Source organism: Xenopus laevis, chromosome 2L (genome assembly GCF_017654675.1).
Source record: "Xenopus laevis strain J_2021 chromosome 2L, Xenopus_laevis_v10.1, whole genome shotgun sequence".
Classification (NCBI taxonomy): domain Eukaryota; kingdom Metazoa; phylum Chordata; class Amphibia; order Anura; family Pipidae; genus Xenopus; species Xenopus laevis.
The window spans coordinates 153,172,070-153,188,670 of record NC_054373.1 but is presented as its reverse complement, the minus strand read 5'-3'; the positions used below and the strand labels follow the sequence as shown (position 1 = coordinate 153,188,670).

General features: G+C 40.6%; 1 protein-coding gene across 1 annotated transcript in view; it reads right to left on the bottom strand.

The window, feature by feature from the left end:
• Positions 1-3,574: 3,574 nt before the first annotated feature.
• itga5.L (integrin subunit alpha 5 L homeolog) overlaps positions 3,575-16,601 on the bottom strand; it is a 62,098-nt gene continuing 49,071 nt past the window's right edge. Inside the window, 11 exon segments of the mRNA NM_001087603.1 lie at positions 3,575-5,618; positions 6,998-7,120; positions 7,647-7,748; positions 9,358-9,477; positions 10,420-10,521; positions 10,692-10,850; positions 11,068-11,173; positions 11,443-11,523; positions 11,776-11,855; positions 12,211-12,303; positions 13,169-13,316. Of these exon segments, the coding sequence (NP_001081072.1) occupies positions 5,535-5,618; positions 6,998-7,120; positions 7,647-7,748; positions 9,358-9,477; positions 10,420-10,521; positions 10,692-10,850; positions 11,068-11,173; positions 11,443-11,523; positions 11,776-11,855; positions 12,211-12,303; positions 13,169-13,316 (1,198 nt within the window). The 3' untranslated portion in view covers positions 3,575-5,534.

Here is a 16,601-nt window from a genome sequence, read left to right as displayed (position 1 = left end):
GCAGGGACGACCGGCACTCAAACCCCCCATAAAGCTGCTGTAGTCTGACAATTCCTCCAAAAACTGTGCCAGTGTAGATGGAATAGACTCAGCTAGGAGTCCGAGGTTAAATAAACTAGTCCTCTAATCTAAATGAAAGTGTGTAATGATAATTAAAGGTTTGTATCCCCTTACTTGTCCTACCCATCACCCGCCGTATAAATGTTATTAGTATATGTTTGTTTTTGTGAGCACTTTTATTAGCAGCATCAGATTCAGGTCTGGCTGGTCTCCCAGTCTGGTGTAATGGACAGAGACAGCGGAGGGTCAGGTGCACCCACTTAATCCCATTCTAGCCGAGGTGAGGGCAACTCATTAGAAAAATGGCAAATTAGATTTTAAATGCCCTTCAAAGTTTTAAATTTATTTTTACGTGTTTTCCTCATTGCAGGAATCACGAGTCTCAGCCTTCATGGAGTGACTGGGCACATTAAATAGGCCAACCCTCCAACAAAGCAATAATTCTGTACAGTGGGGGTGGAAATAAAAACTGCAGGTGTTGCTCTTTGCAGGGCAGGGGCTTTAAAGGAAAACTATACCCCCAAAATGAATACTTGAGCAACAGATCGTTCATATCATATTAAGTGGCATATTAAAGAATCTTACCAAACTGGAATATATATTTAAGTAAATAGTGCCCTTTTACATCTCTTGCCTTGAGCCACCATTTCGTGATGGTCTCTGTGCTGCCTCAGAGATCACCTGACCAGAAATACTTCAACTCTAACTGTAACAGGAAGAAGTGTGGAAGCAAAAGACACAACTCTGTCTGTTAATTGGCTCATGTGACCTAACATGTCTAGTTTGTTGCTATGTTTGTGAGTACAGTGAATCCTACGATCCCAGGGGGCGTCCCTTATTTTTTAAAATGGCAATTTTCTATTTATGATTACCCAATGGCACATACTACTAGAAAAGTATATTTTTATGAAAATGGTTTATTTACATGAAGCAGGATTTTACATATGAGCTGTTTTATGCAATATCTTTTTATAGAGACCTACATTGTTTGGGGGGTATAGTTTTCCTTTAACCGTGGAGTAGTGAGTAAAGTAAGACATGGGGCCAGATGAAGGTGCTGCAGCCATGAGACAATATGTATAATTACAGAAAAGTTAAATCCCTGAAGTTAATGTAAAAATTCTTCCTAGTTTTTTTTTTATATTAGCAGTTGTGACACTAATATAATGAATCTGATATAACAGCACCACCCCCTGGTCATTTTGAGCAACTGGACACAGGCACTAGAAAATTAAACAAAAGGAATCCTGGGAATGAATTCCAAACAAGCTCTAAGAAAATCCCATTTACATGGGTTTATCCTATAGGCTAAAGCTCACCCACTGGGTTTTTAAAGCAGAAGCCAGGAGCTTGTTTGGAATTCATTCCCAGGATTCCTTTTGTTTATTTAAATCTGTATGAGGCAGTCTCCTCAACCCTAGTGACTTGTATAGAAAATTAAAGGGACAGTGTACGCCCCCTTTTTCAACATGAGCTGAATGGATATATTTTATGTATTGTTAAAAAATATTTAAATATCTATGGTTTCTGTTGTTTCTGGCACTAAAAAAAGATTAAGCCAGTACTTCCTATCGCTACTGGTCCCAGGAGCTGATAAAACAAATTACCAGTCCACTGAGAGGCCCCTAATAATGTTCAAAAGCTGCTGCTTATATAAGGGAGATGTTTTGTTTGTTTGCTTAAAGGTTCAGTATAAAAATAAAAGCTAGGCAAATAGGCTGTGCAAAATAAAACATGTTTTCAATATAGTCAGAAATGTATAAAGGCTGGAATGATTGGATATCTAACATAACATTACACAACACTACTTCCTGCTTTTCAGCTCTCTTGGGTTCCACTGACTGGTGACCAGACTTGAGGGGGGGGGGTCATATCTGTTGCTTTTGAATCTGAGCTGAATTCTGAGGATCAATTGCAAACTCACTGAACAGTTATGTTCCTTGTGGACTAACTCAGAGTTAGAGAGCTGAAAAGCAGGAAGTAGTGTTCTGGCTATTATGTTAGACATCCAATCACACCAGCCTTTATACATTACATTTGTGCCTAAATAATTATATTAGAAACATGTTTTATTTTGCACAGCCTATCTATTTACACAGTTTTTATTTTTACACTGAACTGATCCTTTAAAGGTAGATAGAGAGCTCTAAACAAATGGTTTCAGCACAAGTACTATTTAATGTGCTCATTTTTAACAAAGGTGTTTTTTGTGTGTGTGTATATACTGTCCTTTTTATTTCAAATTCTTGTGACATTTCTTTGTTCAGGAAAAGACAGTGGACTGGCATCTGACAATTGGGGCAATTTAACTCTGCTGCTTCATGTGGGAGAATGAGCCAGATAATCCGACAGGGATAGACTAATGGTTCTCCTAGTGCAGGGCTGTAAATCTGGTGACCCCAACCCCCTTGTGTAACCCCTCACCTACCTGCTGTGTCTGTTTACCATATGTAAGAATTAAAAGGTAGCACTACAGAGATTAACTGGCCCCTGCATTGTTTAAACCTCAAATTCAGACTCTCATCCCCTGTATTGTTCACACCTATGATCCCCCTGTATTGTTCACACATGTGACACCTCTATTGTTTATATCCAAAAGACCCTGTACTGTTCACACCTGAGACCCAGACTGAAACTGCGCACATTGTTCACCTGTAAACACTTTATACAAAATGCTAATGGGGGACCAGCAATGTGTCACTGTATGTAGCACATCTTAGAATGGTCCTGATAGGTTTCCCTGTCTCTTGCTCTGTTCTACCTGCCCTATGCTCCCTGTGTGTGCCCTGCTCTGCCTGTGGAACATAAGCCTGGTATTTGTTCTGGGGGGGGTTTCTGAGCATTTGAAAATAAATTATTGTTAAGGGCCTCCAAGGTGTTTAATCATGTGCTGGGGGTGCAGTGTTATCCAAGGGTAAGAGGAAGCATATGGATTTAAGGGTATGTCTTAATATACAACTTTTTTCACATATAAGTGATATCCCTGCAGTGAGCACCAACCATTTGGTTTTTTTGAGTGCTACCACCATTAATGTGGACATGATCTTGTAATAACATGGTGGTGGTTTAAAAAATATCCACCCTCCACCAAGTAGGCTGGAAAATTTTCGGCCCTCTACAACACAGAAGTTGGACAGCAGTGCCCTAGTGTAAGGATTAGAGTCCTGTTCTGGGCCCAGTACCTGTGGAATACAGAGCAGTTTCCTTTGGCTTCTCTAGTTTCCTCCCCACACTCAAAAAACACACAGGCAGGTTAATGAAAGTGACCGTAGCAAATGTGACAGGGACCCGCGAATACTCAACCAGCTATACAGCGAGATTTAGATTTAGGCACAAATATAGGCAGCTTAGGTTGTAGTTCCATTGACTATGGACAGAGAAATGTGTCTGTACATAGGCGAGTGGGAGAATTGGAGGGTCAGTTAATTTGTCATTTGTAATTCTTATTTTTAAACAGAGAGGGTTAGTACATAGTGGGAAGAAGAAATTACACATCAGTTAATTTGTTTAAAACATTTTATTACACTTTGACAGCCCTGAGAAAGACAGTCTTTGCCTCCCCTTCCCGTCCCCCCCCCCCCCACAAAAAAAAAAAAAAAAAAAAAAAAAAGAATATTCCTATTCTTAATCTTTTGGGTGTTCAAAACCTTTCAGCAGTTGAGAGGTTAATACAATTCAACCTCCGTGCAGAAGGAACAAGTAAAATTATTCACCCAATATGGGAGAATGAAAATGAAGGGGAACAAAGATATTGATTGTGACAGCACAGGTGATCACTGCTGGACATGGCACTCATCATCATCATTATTATTACTACACACATATAGGGCTTTGCATAGAAAATACTTTGGTATTGTTTGGTTTTAATCCCCTCCAATGACTGGTGGCAGATTTCTCATTGGGGCAGACACATTTATCATCAGTCAGAAAGTCTAATCCGGGCACAGAGAATCCACTCCAGCAAACTGGCACAGGAGAGGGTGCACTGCTGCCCAGACTACTGAACGCTGCATAGACATGGATTCCAGGTGGACTTGGGTTACAACAAACCTATTTAGTGTGTATCCTTGGCAGGTGTAGTCACCTCTATACTCCTGTGCCTCCATAATAAACCCACAATTGCCATTAGAGATAATGTGCAAATCCGGCCGCTTAAAAAGGCTTCAGAGGGTTTTAATAGCAACACAAAAAATCTAAATAGCCAATCCCCGTCCTACATAGGAAATACACTGTAAAAAAATATTTAATAAAAACAGATAAAAACACATTTATTGCACTTGCAAACCATTTTAAATATCAGCCAGATAGCAAAGCCCTCAAGCCTGTGTCGTTGCAACACTTCATGGAAAAGGAAGCAACAAAAAAGCACCATCGCGGATTAGAGGTTCCCAAGCAGAGAAGTGGTCATGGAAGAGTCAGTGCTCAGCGGGTGCCCATTGTCCTATCAGGAGATGCTGCATCTGGTTCTCTGATCTGTCCCAGAAAGCTCTGGATCCTCAGAACAAAACGGAAATGGGCTTTGGGTCCATGTGAAAATTTCTTTGGTACATCCATTTGCCTTTAGAACCCTGTTTGTATCACGTGCAATAACATTCCTTGGAAAAGTGACAGTCAGTGTGGGCCTTGTAGTGCTATACAAAAAACACTCAGCCCTTGTAAAGCAAAGGTATTAGAGACCAATGTGAGCTTGCCCCCTAGATTCTCCTGGGTCTCGGAAGAGGAGCTGATCCTTATTATGGGTAGAAGGAATTTCCTAATTCTCCTACAGAAGGTTACACTTTAGTGGGGGTGAAAGCCAAACCTTTAGAGTTGGACGTATTAGAAGAGCTATGGGAATCTCCAGTCCAATATATACTCATGATTGCATATACACAGCATGTACAATAATTTAACACCTTTCCTGTACAGAAATACTGGTTTGAACCCCCTTTGTCAATTTGAGTAGGCCAATAAAAGAAAGGTCCAGTTTTGAGGTTGTCACTGCCTTAAAGTCATTTCCACTGAGCAGACCATTAAAATCCAGAACAGACACAGGCCCCGACTTACAGTTCAGCAATGATCAAGACTCTGAACGTTGCCATTTGTGCCCTCAGTCAACATGAGGGAAGCGAGTAGCCAATGAAACGGCACTCATGTTAATGCTTTCTACTCCTTTGGTATGGGAAATGTTTTCTGCCACCCTACAACCTGAGGAACAGTCCTGAATTCTTAAATATACTCACTGACCTCTTGTTTTGCCCTCAATAAACACATCAGTGGTGGAAGCCAGAAAGAATCAGCCATTATATTGTCAGTTATCAGCCGGCTAGTCCATTTGGGCTAGTTCTCCTGGGGGATGTCAGTGTGTCCTTGTTTCCCTCCCTCCCAAATGTTGGGTCAATGTAGTTTGAACTTTAAGGCTGGCCCTTGGCTGTTCTTTCCGCTTCCCTTCGGAGGATTCTTTGGCAGTGCAAGGGATGTGGATGTAGAACAGATTAAGCCTCTGATGCAGCCTGGGGCTTGAGCTCAGCTTTTTCCATGGCAGTCCCATATTGGTAAGAGCGTTTAAAGAAGCCGAGCTGTATGGGGGAGGGGGGAGAATAATGAAAACATGACATTTAGTTAATGGATCACTAGACAGAACATGCAAGAAATATACAATAAATGTACACTGCCAGTAAACCAATGTGAGTGCACAGTAAAAACCTTTTCTGAAAAGGTCCTTCACATCAGTTGTTTCTTAGGGTATTGACACAAATCGGCGACAAATCACCTCTTCTTCGGGGAGACAATCTCCCCGAACTGCCTTCCTGCCAGCTAGAATGAAATATCGCCAGCGGGATGGCACTCGCGGCGCTTAGTTTTCCAAAGTCACACGAAGTTGCCTCACGAGGAAACTTCGGAAAACGAAGCGCCGCAAGTGCCATCCCAGTGACGATTTTTCATTATAGCTGGCGGGAAAGTAGGGGAAGGTAGTTTGGCAAAATTGTTGCCCCTAAGAAGAGGCGATTTGTCACCGGATCAACTAATCTCCCCGAATCTGCCCGTGTGCCCTTACCCTAATAAGGCTTCCAGCCTGTTCTTGCCCGCCAACAGCAGCTCAGAGAATATCAATGATATATTTTAAGTGCTCTCTGGGAATTGGTATATTAAAGGGGACGTTTGCGAAGATTCTCATTCATCCAGGTCATGGTATATCTGTAGAAATAAGTCAAATCAACTGGACTTGCTGTGTTTTTTCCTAACTCACAAGTTATTCTGAATTGAGAAAGCCAGTTGGATGACTGGTGAAACGTCTTCAAGGAAAAAAACACAAGTTGATTTGACTTATTTCTACAGATATTAAAAGGGGACACACATCATATAACAAAAGAACAGAGTGCTCTTCTGCAATTTCAATTTTACAATGTCATGATATAAGCAAGTTTTATACTGCTAACATTATGGAGGTGTAAGCTGCTGCTTGGTCAAGGTGAGGGCACAGCAAAATCAGAAAAGGAAGCGTCTCTTGATACTTTACTGCTCAGGATTATCACTCCGTGGTATGAGAGGTATATGTGACAGAACTTTGCAGGTAAGTATTATGTTACAATTTAGATTATATTACATTGTAAAGTCATGTTAGGGTTTATGCCCCCTTCAATAAACACCCCTGATTATTTTTGTCCCGGTCCATATTTAGAGGAAGAGTTCCTATTGAGGCATAATTTAGGTTGTGAAATAAAGTTGAGAGAGGCTTCTCTCTCTAGCCTCCAATGACCAAGGCAGCCTTATATTCTTATCTGGGTTCAGTTTTGAGAACTTATATACATAAAGGTTTAACCTACCACCGACATGTGATCCAAACAGACGCATATAGGACCTGAGCATTCTGGATAATATACACCCACCAATGCATTCGGTGATCCAACTAGTCATTTTGTGCCACTCAATTCAACGTTAAATGAAATACACTCACCTTATACAGGACATATATAAGCAATGCAAGCAGGAGAAGTCCAATTAGAATAGCCAATATAATGATCCATAGTGGGACTCCATAGCTACTTTCAGGTTTGGCCCAGTGAATTGCAGTGTCCACCTAAGAGAACCCCAAAATGTCCAGTTTTAGAGCAAGAACACTTTCAATGGTTTTGGAAAATAAAAAACTGGCATTTAAACTTGAATAATGGGGAAGTAAACCCACAAATAAAATGTAATCCTAAGCAATTCTCCAGTTTTAAAGTTATTTGTAAATATAGTTATTGCTGAAAAGGGCCTGTCTTTTCCTGCACTGCTTGTTCTGTCTCTTGAATCACTGCATCAGATCTCAACCTTGCATACTTCTTCACAGCGCTGTCAATCAGCTGCTACCTGATATATTGTTTTAAAAAACCAGAACCAGCAAACCAGATTGTGCAGTTTAAATTTACCATTGAAATGGTGTAATGAATATTTATATATATATATATATATATATATAGTAGTAGAAAGCTGCTTAGAATTACAATTTCTTTCATTAGACAGATATTAATTTTATGTGCCCTTTAAGCAACTGTAGTGCCAGTTATACACACAAAAGCATCAGTCTGAAGAGCAACAGAAGGAATGAACACAGGATAGTTTACCTGATGTGTCCCTTTAGGATACACGTGGGGGAGAATTTTGTACGGCAGCTTCTGTATATGATAGAGTGCGTCACACTGAAGAGTGAATCCCTGGTTTTCCTTCTGAAAGAATATAAGCAACAGCAAATGAGAATTGGTTTGGCCACAATAAAAATAACAGAAGGGATGCTGGGAACTGAACCATAGAGTACAGATCCTGATCCCATACCAATAAGATTACTCTCTGCAACACCATCTAACTCAGTGTTTAAGCAATGAGGTTTCAGTGAATGGAAGAAAAATCTAATTTTGTATCTGCTCTTTGCAGAAGCATGTAGCAAGCCATATTAGCTTGAGTAATTTCATGCACAGCTATGTACCAGCAGCAAGAGGAACCTGCAATTTAACCCTTCCTTACAGGTTTCATGGACTTGTTGCAGTTCATCTTGCTGGCCACTAGATGGAACATGAATACCAAGTTAGAAAATTGGACACTGTTGGAAACCTTTTTTTAAGGGGTGGTTCACCTTTAAATTCACTTTTAGTATGTTACAGAATGGCTAATTCTAAGCAAATTTTCAATTATTCCTCTTTATTTTTCATAGTTTTTAACTTGCCATCTTCTACAGACTGTCTCCAGCTTTCAAATGGGGGTCACTGACCCAATATAAAAAAAAAAAAAAAAACTCTATAAGGCAACACATTTATGGTTATTGATACTTATATTTGTATTCAGCCCTCCCTTAGGGTAAGGGCACATGCTCAGATTTGGGGAGATTAGTCGCCTGGCGACAAATCTCCTCTTCATCGGGGCGGCTAATCTCCCCGCACTGCCTCCCGTCGGCTAGAATGTAAATCGCCGGTGGGATGCCACCCGGAACACTTCGTTTTCCAAAGTCGCCACGAGGAAAACGAAGCGTTCCGAGTGCCATCCTGCCGCCAATTTCCATTATAGCTGGCGGAAGGCAGTTCGGGGAGATTAGTAGCCCCGAAGCCGGGCGACTAATCTCCCTGAATCTGAGCCTGTGCCCTGACCCTTATTCATATTCCAGTGTCTTTTTAAATCAAAAAAAAACTCCAGTTTTTAAGTTTGCAATCTGGTTGCTAGGGCCTAAATTACTCTAGCAACCAGACTGCAAAATTAACAACTGCAGAGCTACTGAATAATACTGAAAAAAAATAAAGAAAACCAATTGAAAATGGTCTCCGAATATCCCTGTCTACATCATACTTAAAGTTAACTCAAAGGTGAACAACCCTGTTAAATGAACCTGACTGATGTCATTGCAGATTTTACCTTTTCGTGTTGCTCTTTGATCTATCCCTGGACACATGTTGTCGGGAACAAACTGCACCACAAGATCAACCTCAGCAGGTCAAAGGCTCAGAAGCCTCTTTTATATCTGCCACAGAGGCATCATTACAGGTTGCTTCAATGGTGGCAATTCGGGTTCTCTGAGCAAGAACCCTCTACAAACATCAAAAGCCTCCAGCATAGGAAGCCTTCTGTCCCAGTGATGGCTGACTCTGAACAGCAGCATCCTCCAGCTGACAGTTGTTGTGGACCCCCCCCCCCAATCCCCTGTTCACAAGTATCACATCCCTATCAGTGAGTAAAACACGTGAATCAGGGACAGACAAACCTTCACTCAAAGTGCCTCCTCCCCACCATTTAGTGAAAATGTTAATATCAGGGCACACAGACAAAAAGAGGATGGTTTAATCCATTTACCTGCATGAAGGTGTTGGCCCATATGAGGAAATTCACCCTCAGGATGGCTCGCTTTTGTTTCTCTAGCGGCCCAACATCACAGTGTAGATGGAAGCAGTCCACATGGGGTTCGTTGCATTTCTATTTAAAAACAGAACCTTGTTAAAATCTATATACAGAGTCAGAGCAAAGACTGAAATAATCAGAAAATTAAATAATGTATGCATTTTCCATTCCATAAAAGCACAGTAACCAAACAGAACAGTTTTTACACAATAGTTCGTGACATGCTGTAAAACTATTATTTTTAAACCATGCCCCTAACTAACGGCATCGCCGGCCTGCATAATCCAGCAGCAGAACTTGAGGGGCCAGGGCCGCTTTCTTCTCCAGCTGATTCAGCAGTTGTGGATAGGTGAACAACCTATGGGATGTGTTTAAAGAGGCAGCTTGTAATAATATGTCCCTGACTTTCCAAATGACCTGATAACCATAAGGCAAAGAACCCAGATGGGGGGGATGAACTCCTCATACCGCCAACTCCTCAGTAGCAAAATTACACTTTTCTTTGGGTGAAAAGTTATGTCTCGCTTCCATGGGGTTGATCTTAATCAGCAAGCAAAAGAACAGCATCATCTCGAACATGGATGGTTCTGCTTCATTGGCCTTATTCAAAGTAACCAACATTTCAGCTTCTTCAATTATATGAATTTCCGTAAGCAAATTAATTCACGAAACTGAGGATACAATTCACCAGTGAAAATCTGGCAGGTAAAATAAAAAATTGGTCAGCTTCAAAATTGGTGCGTGCATAAAAATTGTTGTGCGTCAAAATTATTCAGATGCCCATTGACCAAATAGTCGTGCGTATAAAAATTGTCGATCGCGTCAAAATTATTTTGACGCCCATTGACACAGATTAGCCCATCACTAGTCTACACTTTTGGACCTTCTACAGAAACTGACAAAAAAGGTTAAAAGACAAGCACTTTCATACAATATACACAACAGAGTAATCTGTTGGTTTCTGTAGCTCCTTGTTAGTGGACAACTTTATAGCTCAATGCTTCTTTCCTGACTTACCAAAACATTAGAAGATCCTGAGATGAGTCGGGCAGTATCTCGCCTTTCCACGTGGTGGACAGTTTTGGGATTCAGCGTTGGTGGGTGGTCTGTGGGTGAATGCTAACAGATGGGGATGTTGTTAACGTTTCATTATATACACGGCATGGATCTAATACAAGTAACATTTTTTCAACTCTTAAGTCTGAGTAAAATCAAAGCCAGGTTTATCCAGTATTTACACTACTACAGCATCACGCACAAACACTTAAACAAAAACCACATGAACTCACCTGTAGATGAAGGGCATTAGCTGGGTGATTGGAGGTGCAGTTAGTCAAACCTTGCACAGCATAAGACATCACATACATAGCATATTCCTTGTTGACTCTCATTGGACATCTCAGTTCCAGGATTCCTTGACTGATGGAACTTGGCCCAAAGTTGACCAGCTAAAGGAAGAATGGGAATTCATGTGAGACCCTGTAATGTTCCTTTTATTGCAACCCCCGACCCCAAATATAATGTGACCGATAATAACAGCATTAATAAAGTTCGTGTAAGAAACTAGCCTTCAATGGCAGTAGAAAAGTGCAGGTAATTATGTGATGACAGTATCCTGCTGGAGTAATGTTTTGTGTGGGGTGTTCTGTTTTTTTTCCCCCTTACCTCATACACATGTTTGACCTCTGGACCTGCCTCTTGTCCGGTCACGGGATTCCTGCCAGGTTTCCAGTTTGCAACAGGGAAGATAACACTATCTGGCTTTGAGGCACTGAACAAAAAGAAAAAGGTTGCTTTATAAAATAGAAAAGTGATTAGGAAGGGATTTAATCAGAGAGCGGAAAAAAGGAAGAGCAGTTTTCCCTGCTCCTCCCGTTCTAGCACCCAAATACTACAGCTGCAAAACCAGTAAGCGCATGGGTTGCCCTTTTCGGTTTCAGCTCCTGTGACTATTACTATTGTCATAACTGCATTTTTTAATTGGGGGATGAGGGTGGGCCCAGCATATTACAGCACTGAAAGGATCTCTGCTTCACTTACCCGAAAAATGACACTGTACTGTGGGCTTCAACATTCAACGCCAAGTGCACCGTCTCACTTTGGGAGTTATTTTGATTTTTGCTGCCAAGAGAAAAGAAGGAGATGCTTAGAGCAAAGCACAGCCACAGTTAAACACACACACACAAACTGAACACAGTAAAAAGGAGGCATTTAGGGGATGAATTGGCTTTCATAATAGAAAAACCTAAAGAGGCCAATTCAACGGTAACAAAATATTAATCTGTAGGATCTCCAACGCATGCAGTCTGGTTCTTTTCCAATGCTCGGATGCCTGTATGCAGGGGTAAAGGAAAATAAAACATGGAAATGTACCTGCGGATCTGGAAGTCAAACTGAACTTTATGGCTGGAGTCACGCAGATGTGGCACTGTGAATCTCAGACCCCCTGCAAGCTATAGAAAACAAATTTATTGAAAAAATGTGACCAAACAAAATAGCAATACAAGTTAAAAACTCTGAAATAACCAAAAGAGATACACCTGTTAGACTTGACCCGAACAAAAAGGACTAATATAAAATGTAATAAAAAAAGCCATATTTTTTGTAAAATAATGATACTAACGGATCATTGTATTGAATTTACATTTTCCCCCTCTCACCAGGGGAGTCAGTTTAAATAACTTGGTATATGATGGGCTCTTCTCTTCCCCAAACTGAAGTCTGTATATCTCCGTTGTACAGTTAAGGAAGTGTTTAATATAAAGAGTATCAGCAGGAAGGTAGTTTGATCAACTTCCAAAAACTTACACTGGCCCCTGCCTTCATTGGGTTTCCTAGGTCACAGATGACCAGTCGGGTCTGATTCTCCATCTCGTAAGCACAAGGTAAAATCAAGAGATGCTGCAATGAGAAATCACACAAGGATTTAGAGAGACTGGGAGCAAGCAAGACAATTCTGTTTATACTAGTGTATATGGCATGAAGTACCGTCTCACCCGTCCAACCCATGCCCCGACAGCTTCAAATAAAATACAAAGCAATTTTAAAGGAACAGTTCAGTGTAAAAATAAAAATTGGATAAATAGATAGTATGCGAAAAATAAAATATGTTTCTAATATAGTTAATTAGCCAAAAATGTAATGTATAAAATCTGGAGTGAATGGATGTCTAACATAATAGTCCGAACACTACTTCCTGCTTTTCAGCTCTCTGTGAGTCAGTCAGTGACTTTAAGGGGGGGTACATGGGACATAACTGTTCAGTGAGTTTGTAATTTATCCTCAGCATTCAGCTCACATTCATAAGCAACAGATATGACCCATCGCCCCCCCCCCTCAAGTCTCTAAATTGGTTACTTCCTGGTAAACAATCAGTGGAAACCAAGAACTACAAAGCAGGAAGTAGTGTTCTGTTATGTTAGACATCCAGTCATTCCAATCTTTATACATTACATTTTTGGCTAACTAACTATATTAGAAACATTTTTTATTTTGCATGGGCTATCTATTTACCCAGTTTTTATTTTTATGCTGAACAATTCCTTTAATATGAACACCTGAATATCCTTATGTAATAATAACCCCTCTTCTTTTATTAATGCCCCATCTTAATTCTGCCCTTCCTCTAGCCCTATGCAAATACAGTGCAAAAAACAGCTGCAATCGTACAAGCAATGGCAACAGAGTTTCAACATAGTACCTAAAAATGTAATCTTCCTCATCCTTGGCATTATTCTAACCTTGGACGTTCCAGGTCTCTTCTTACCTCATTGTTCCTCACTATGCCACTGTACTCTGCCTCTGGGGGCAATGTGACATACAGTTCCGCCTCGTAGGCTCCTCCCCCAAGGTTCTGAGCATTGAAGAACAATGTCAAGAAGTTCTCGTCTCCAAGATATACAGATTTCCGGTCACTGCAACATAAAGCATGGAGTATGGATTACTAACTGCACAGGTTACAATGGAATGGATAGACTGCCATAATGACAATAGTGGGCTCCCATGTGTTCTACCAACCAAATATTATATAGAGTTCTCAACAGCAATATCACTTGATGGAGGTAAATAGGAAGCCAATTCAAAGTTGCCACTTAAAGGGGAACTAAAGTCTAAAATATAATAATACTAGAAATGCTGTATTTTGTATATAAACCTTAACCTTAACTTACTGCACCAGAAGCCTAGTTAAACAAATGATTTATGCTTTCAAAGTTGGCCACAGGGGGTCACCATCTTGTAACTTTGTTAAAGGGATCCTGTCATCGGAAAAAATGTTTTTTTCAAAACGCATCAGTTAATAGTGCTGCTCCAACAGAATTCTGCACTGAAATCCATTTCTCAAAAGAGCAAACAGATTTTTTTATATTCAATTTTGAAATCTGACATGGGGCTAGACATTTTGTCAATTTCCCAGCTGCCCCTGGTCATGTGACTTGTGCCTGCACTTTAGGAGAGAAATGCTTTCTGGCAGGCTGCTGTTTTTCCTTCTCAGTGTAACTGAATGTGTCTCAGTGGGACATGGGTTTTTACTATTGAGTGTTGTTCTTAGATCTACCAGGCAGCTGTTATCTTGTGTTCAGGAGCTGCTATCTGGTTACCTTCCCATTGTTCTTTTGTTTGGCTGCTGGGGGGGAAAAAGGGAGGGGGGTGATATCACTCTAACTTGCAGTACAGCAGTAAAGAGTGATTGAAGTTTATCAGAGCACAAGTCACATGACTTGGGGCAGCTGGGAAATTGACAATATGTCTAGCCCCATGTCAGAATTCAAAATTGAATATAAAAAAATCTGTTTGCTCTTTTGAGAAATGGATTTCAGTGCAGAATTCTACTGGAGCAGCACTATTAACTGATTCATTTTGAAAAAAAAAATTTTTCCCATGACAGTATCCCTTTAAACATCTTTGCAAGACCAAGACCATGCACATGCTCAGTGTGGTTTGGGCTACTGCTTATGGATTGTCAACATTTTTTTAAAACAGCACAAGTCAAATATCTGCCAGAAGCCGGTACAACATGACTGATTAATAATCAGAATATGCAGACTGTTCTGGGCCAGTGTTGTCAAGTAATCTAATGTGGATTTTATAGTTGTTGTATTGTTTAATACACACTTTCTACAACTCTACAGACCCAGTTACTGCAGCAAAATAATCCTTCAATTAGAATCCCAGTATCTCTCTTTAAATCTGGCTCCATGATCTTTGTCCCTGCCACTTTGAGTTGGAAACATTAAAGGGGATATAAAGGCAAAAATAAAATCCAATACGAATTTCTACACAGTTGCCGACTGCTCTACAGGGAAACAAACAAAGCTGCTTGAGTTCTGCACGGCTAGGAAGTAAGGCGGGGGGCTCCCCCTGCTGTTCATAAGTATGATTGTTTCCCTGCAGAGCAGTTAGGGACCGTCTGTAGTTTCCTATCCACAGCAGTCAGACCAAGTAAAATGAAGGGGGAATTTCACTGCATACAGTCATGTTTCTTATAAAAACAGTAGACATTAAAGAAAGTAAAAATGGGATTTTATTTTTTTTTGCCTTTACAGTCCCTTTAAGTTTTTGTTATTTTTACATTGTTGCCAAAATAAAACACATTGAAGGGTCATGGTACATGCAGCGTTCCAAGCACTTCTTGCAGCAGAAACCACTACTTTGCTTCCCACCTCATTCTACTGAATGGGAAGTAGCTGTGATTTGCAAATCTTTCTTATTTTAACTTCCCAAAAGAATTCAAACCAGAGTAAGGGCTGGAGCTGTGAAAGGTGGCTAATGAGGTCAGCGGCGTGCTGTAAACTGCCATGGACCAGCACTCTACACTGGGCCTCAATGGGGATATTTGGGCCTAAAGCTGGCCATAGATGCAAAGATATGATCCTACGAATCAAGGATTTGTATGATTTTGGACTGTTTGTAGAGAGTCCCAACATTTTTCATCCGGCGGAAATCGGTCATTTGGTCGATCGGACAGGTTAAAAGATTTGTCGGCTGCCGATAATATCTCTGCATGTATTGCCGATCGTACGATTTTCAGTGGGAGACTGTCACCGCCTTTGTCGGACATAACTATCGTACGATTGCTGTAGGGGCAGAACATCGGCTGATCTGTTATTTTCTACTTTATTTGATCTGAAAGGTTCGTGGCAGGTCGGGAGATGGGGAAGTCCGATCGTTTGATGATTCATACGATCGGATCTTTGTGCCTATGGCCAGCTTTATTGTGCTTGAAATAGCAGGGCCTATTATAAATGTCAGTCCAGACATGAGTTCCAGTCTGAAGACCATTTTGAGTTAAAATTTGATGGCAATTCTAATGATACCCCTAAAAGCTCAATTGAAGGCCCTGTATATTCTTGAAATGAGGGGCTAAATTTTAAAGACTCTATTGGGCTAAGAGGGCCCTGATTGAATGCAAGACGTTTAGAGTTTTTAGTGTAAAAACCAAAGCTCTAAATATTAAAATGAATGGGTTTACTGTTCAATTATTAAAATAGCTACAATATCAGCCATAAAGCTTGACAGGACGACTCCTTTTTTGGGAAAATTGAAGAGAACAAAACCGATGACTGTTCACAGCTGGCCCTTAGGGTTAGCATTACTAAACATTACATATTGTCCCCAGGGACTCGGCTGAATTATGTTAATGGCAGTGCCCCTCGAAGCACTAAAATACTGGCAACAAAATCTTCTTTTAAAGTTTAATATTGTAAATGTAAACCACTGATTTATAACATGTGTGCGACTGGGAGAGGTGACCTGCTAGTGTGGTCTCTGACCTGATCCTGTCAGCCAATAATTCTGCATGTACAACGTAATTCATTGCTGTATTAGTGGCATAATTATAGGGAAGACCAAATCTAACAAGAGGGAAATGGCAACAAAAATGAAACGTACTGCAGGAAAAGTTCCATGGAGAATGGGAAACTGGACACAGCTAAATGCTAACAAAATGGCACCTCCCACACACTTACATACATTCAGATGTGTAGTCTTGAACCAGAGCTGCTCCATAAAAACAATTCTAGAGATGCAAGCTGGACCAGATGCACATTGTCCAATGCTGTGCCCGCATTATTATGGAGAATGTATAGGCACCTACAAACAGAACTGAGCAGCACTCTATGGGCCCCTATATGGGACAATTAATTCAACACAAACTCACCAAGTCAGAAGATCAGCAGCACATTTCTGGCCAATGCGTGGGT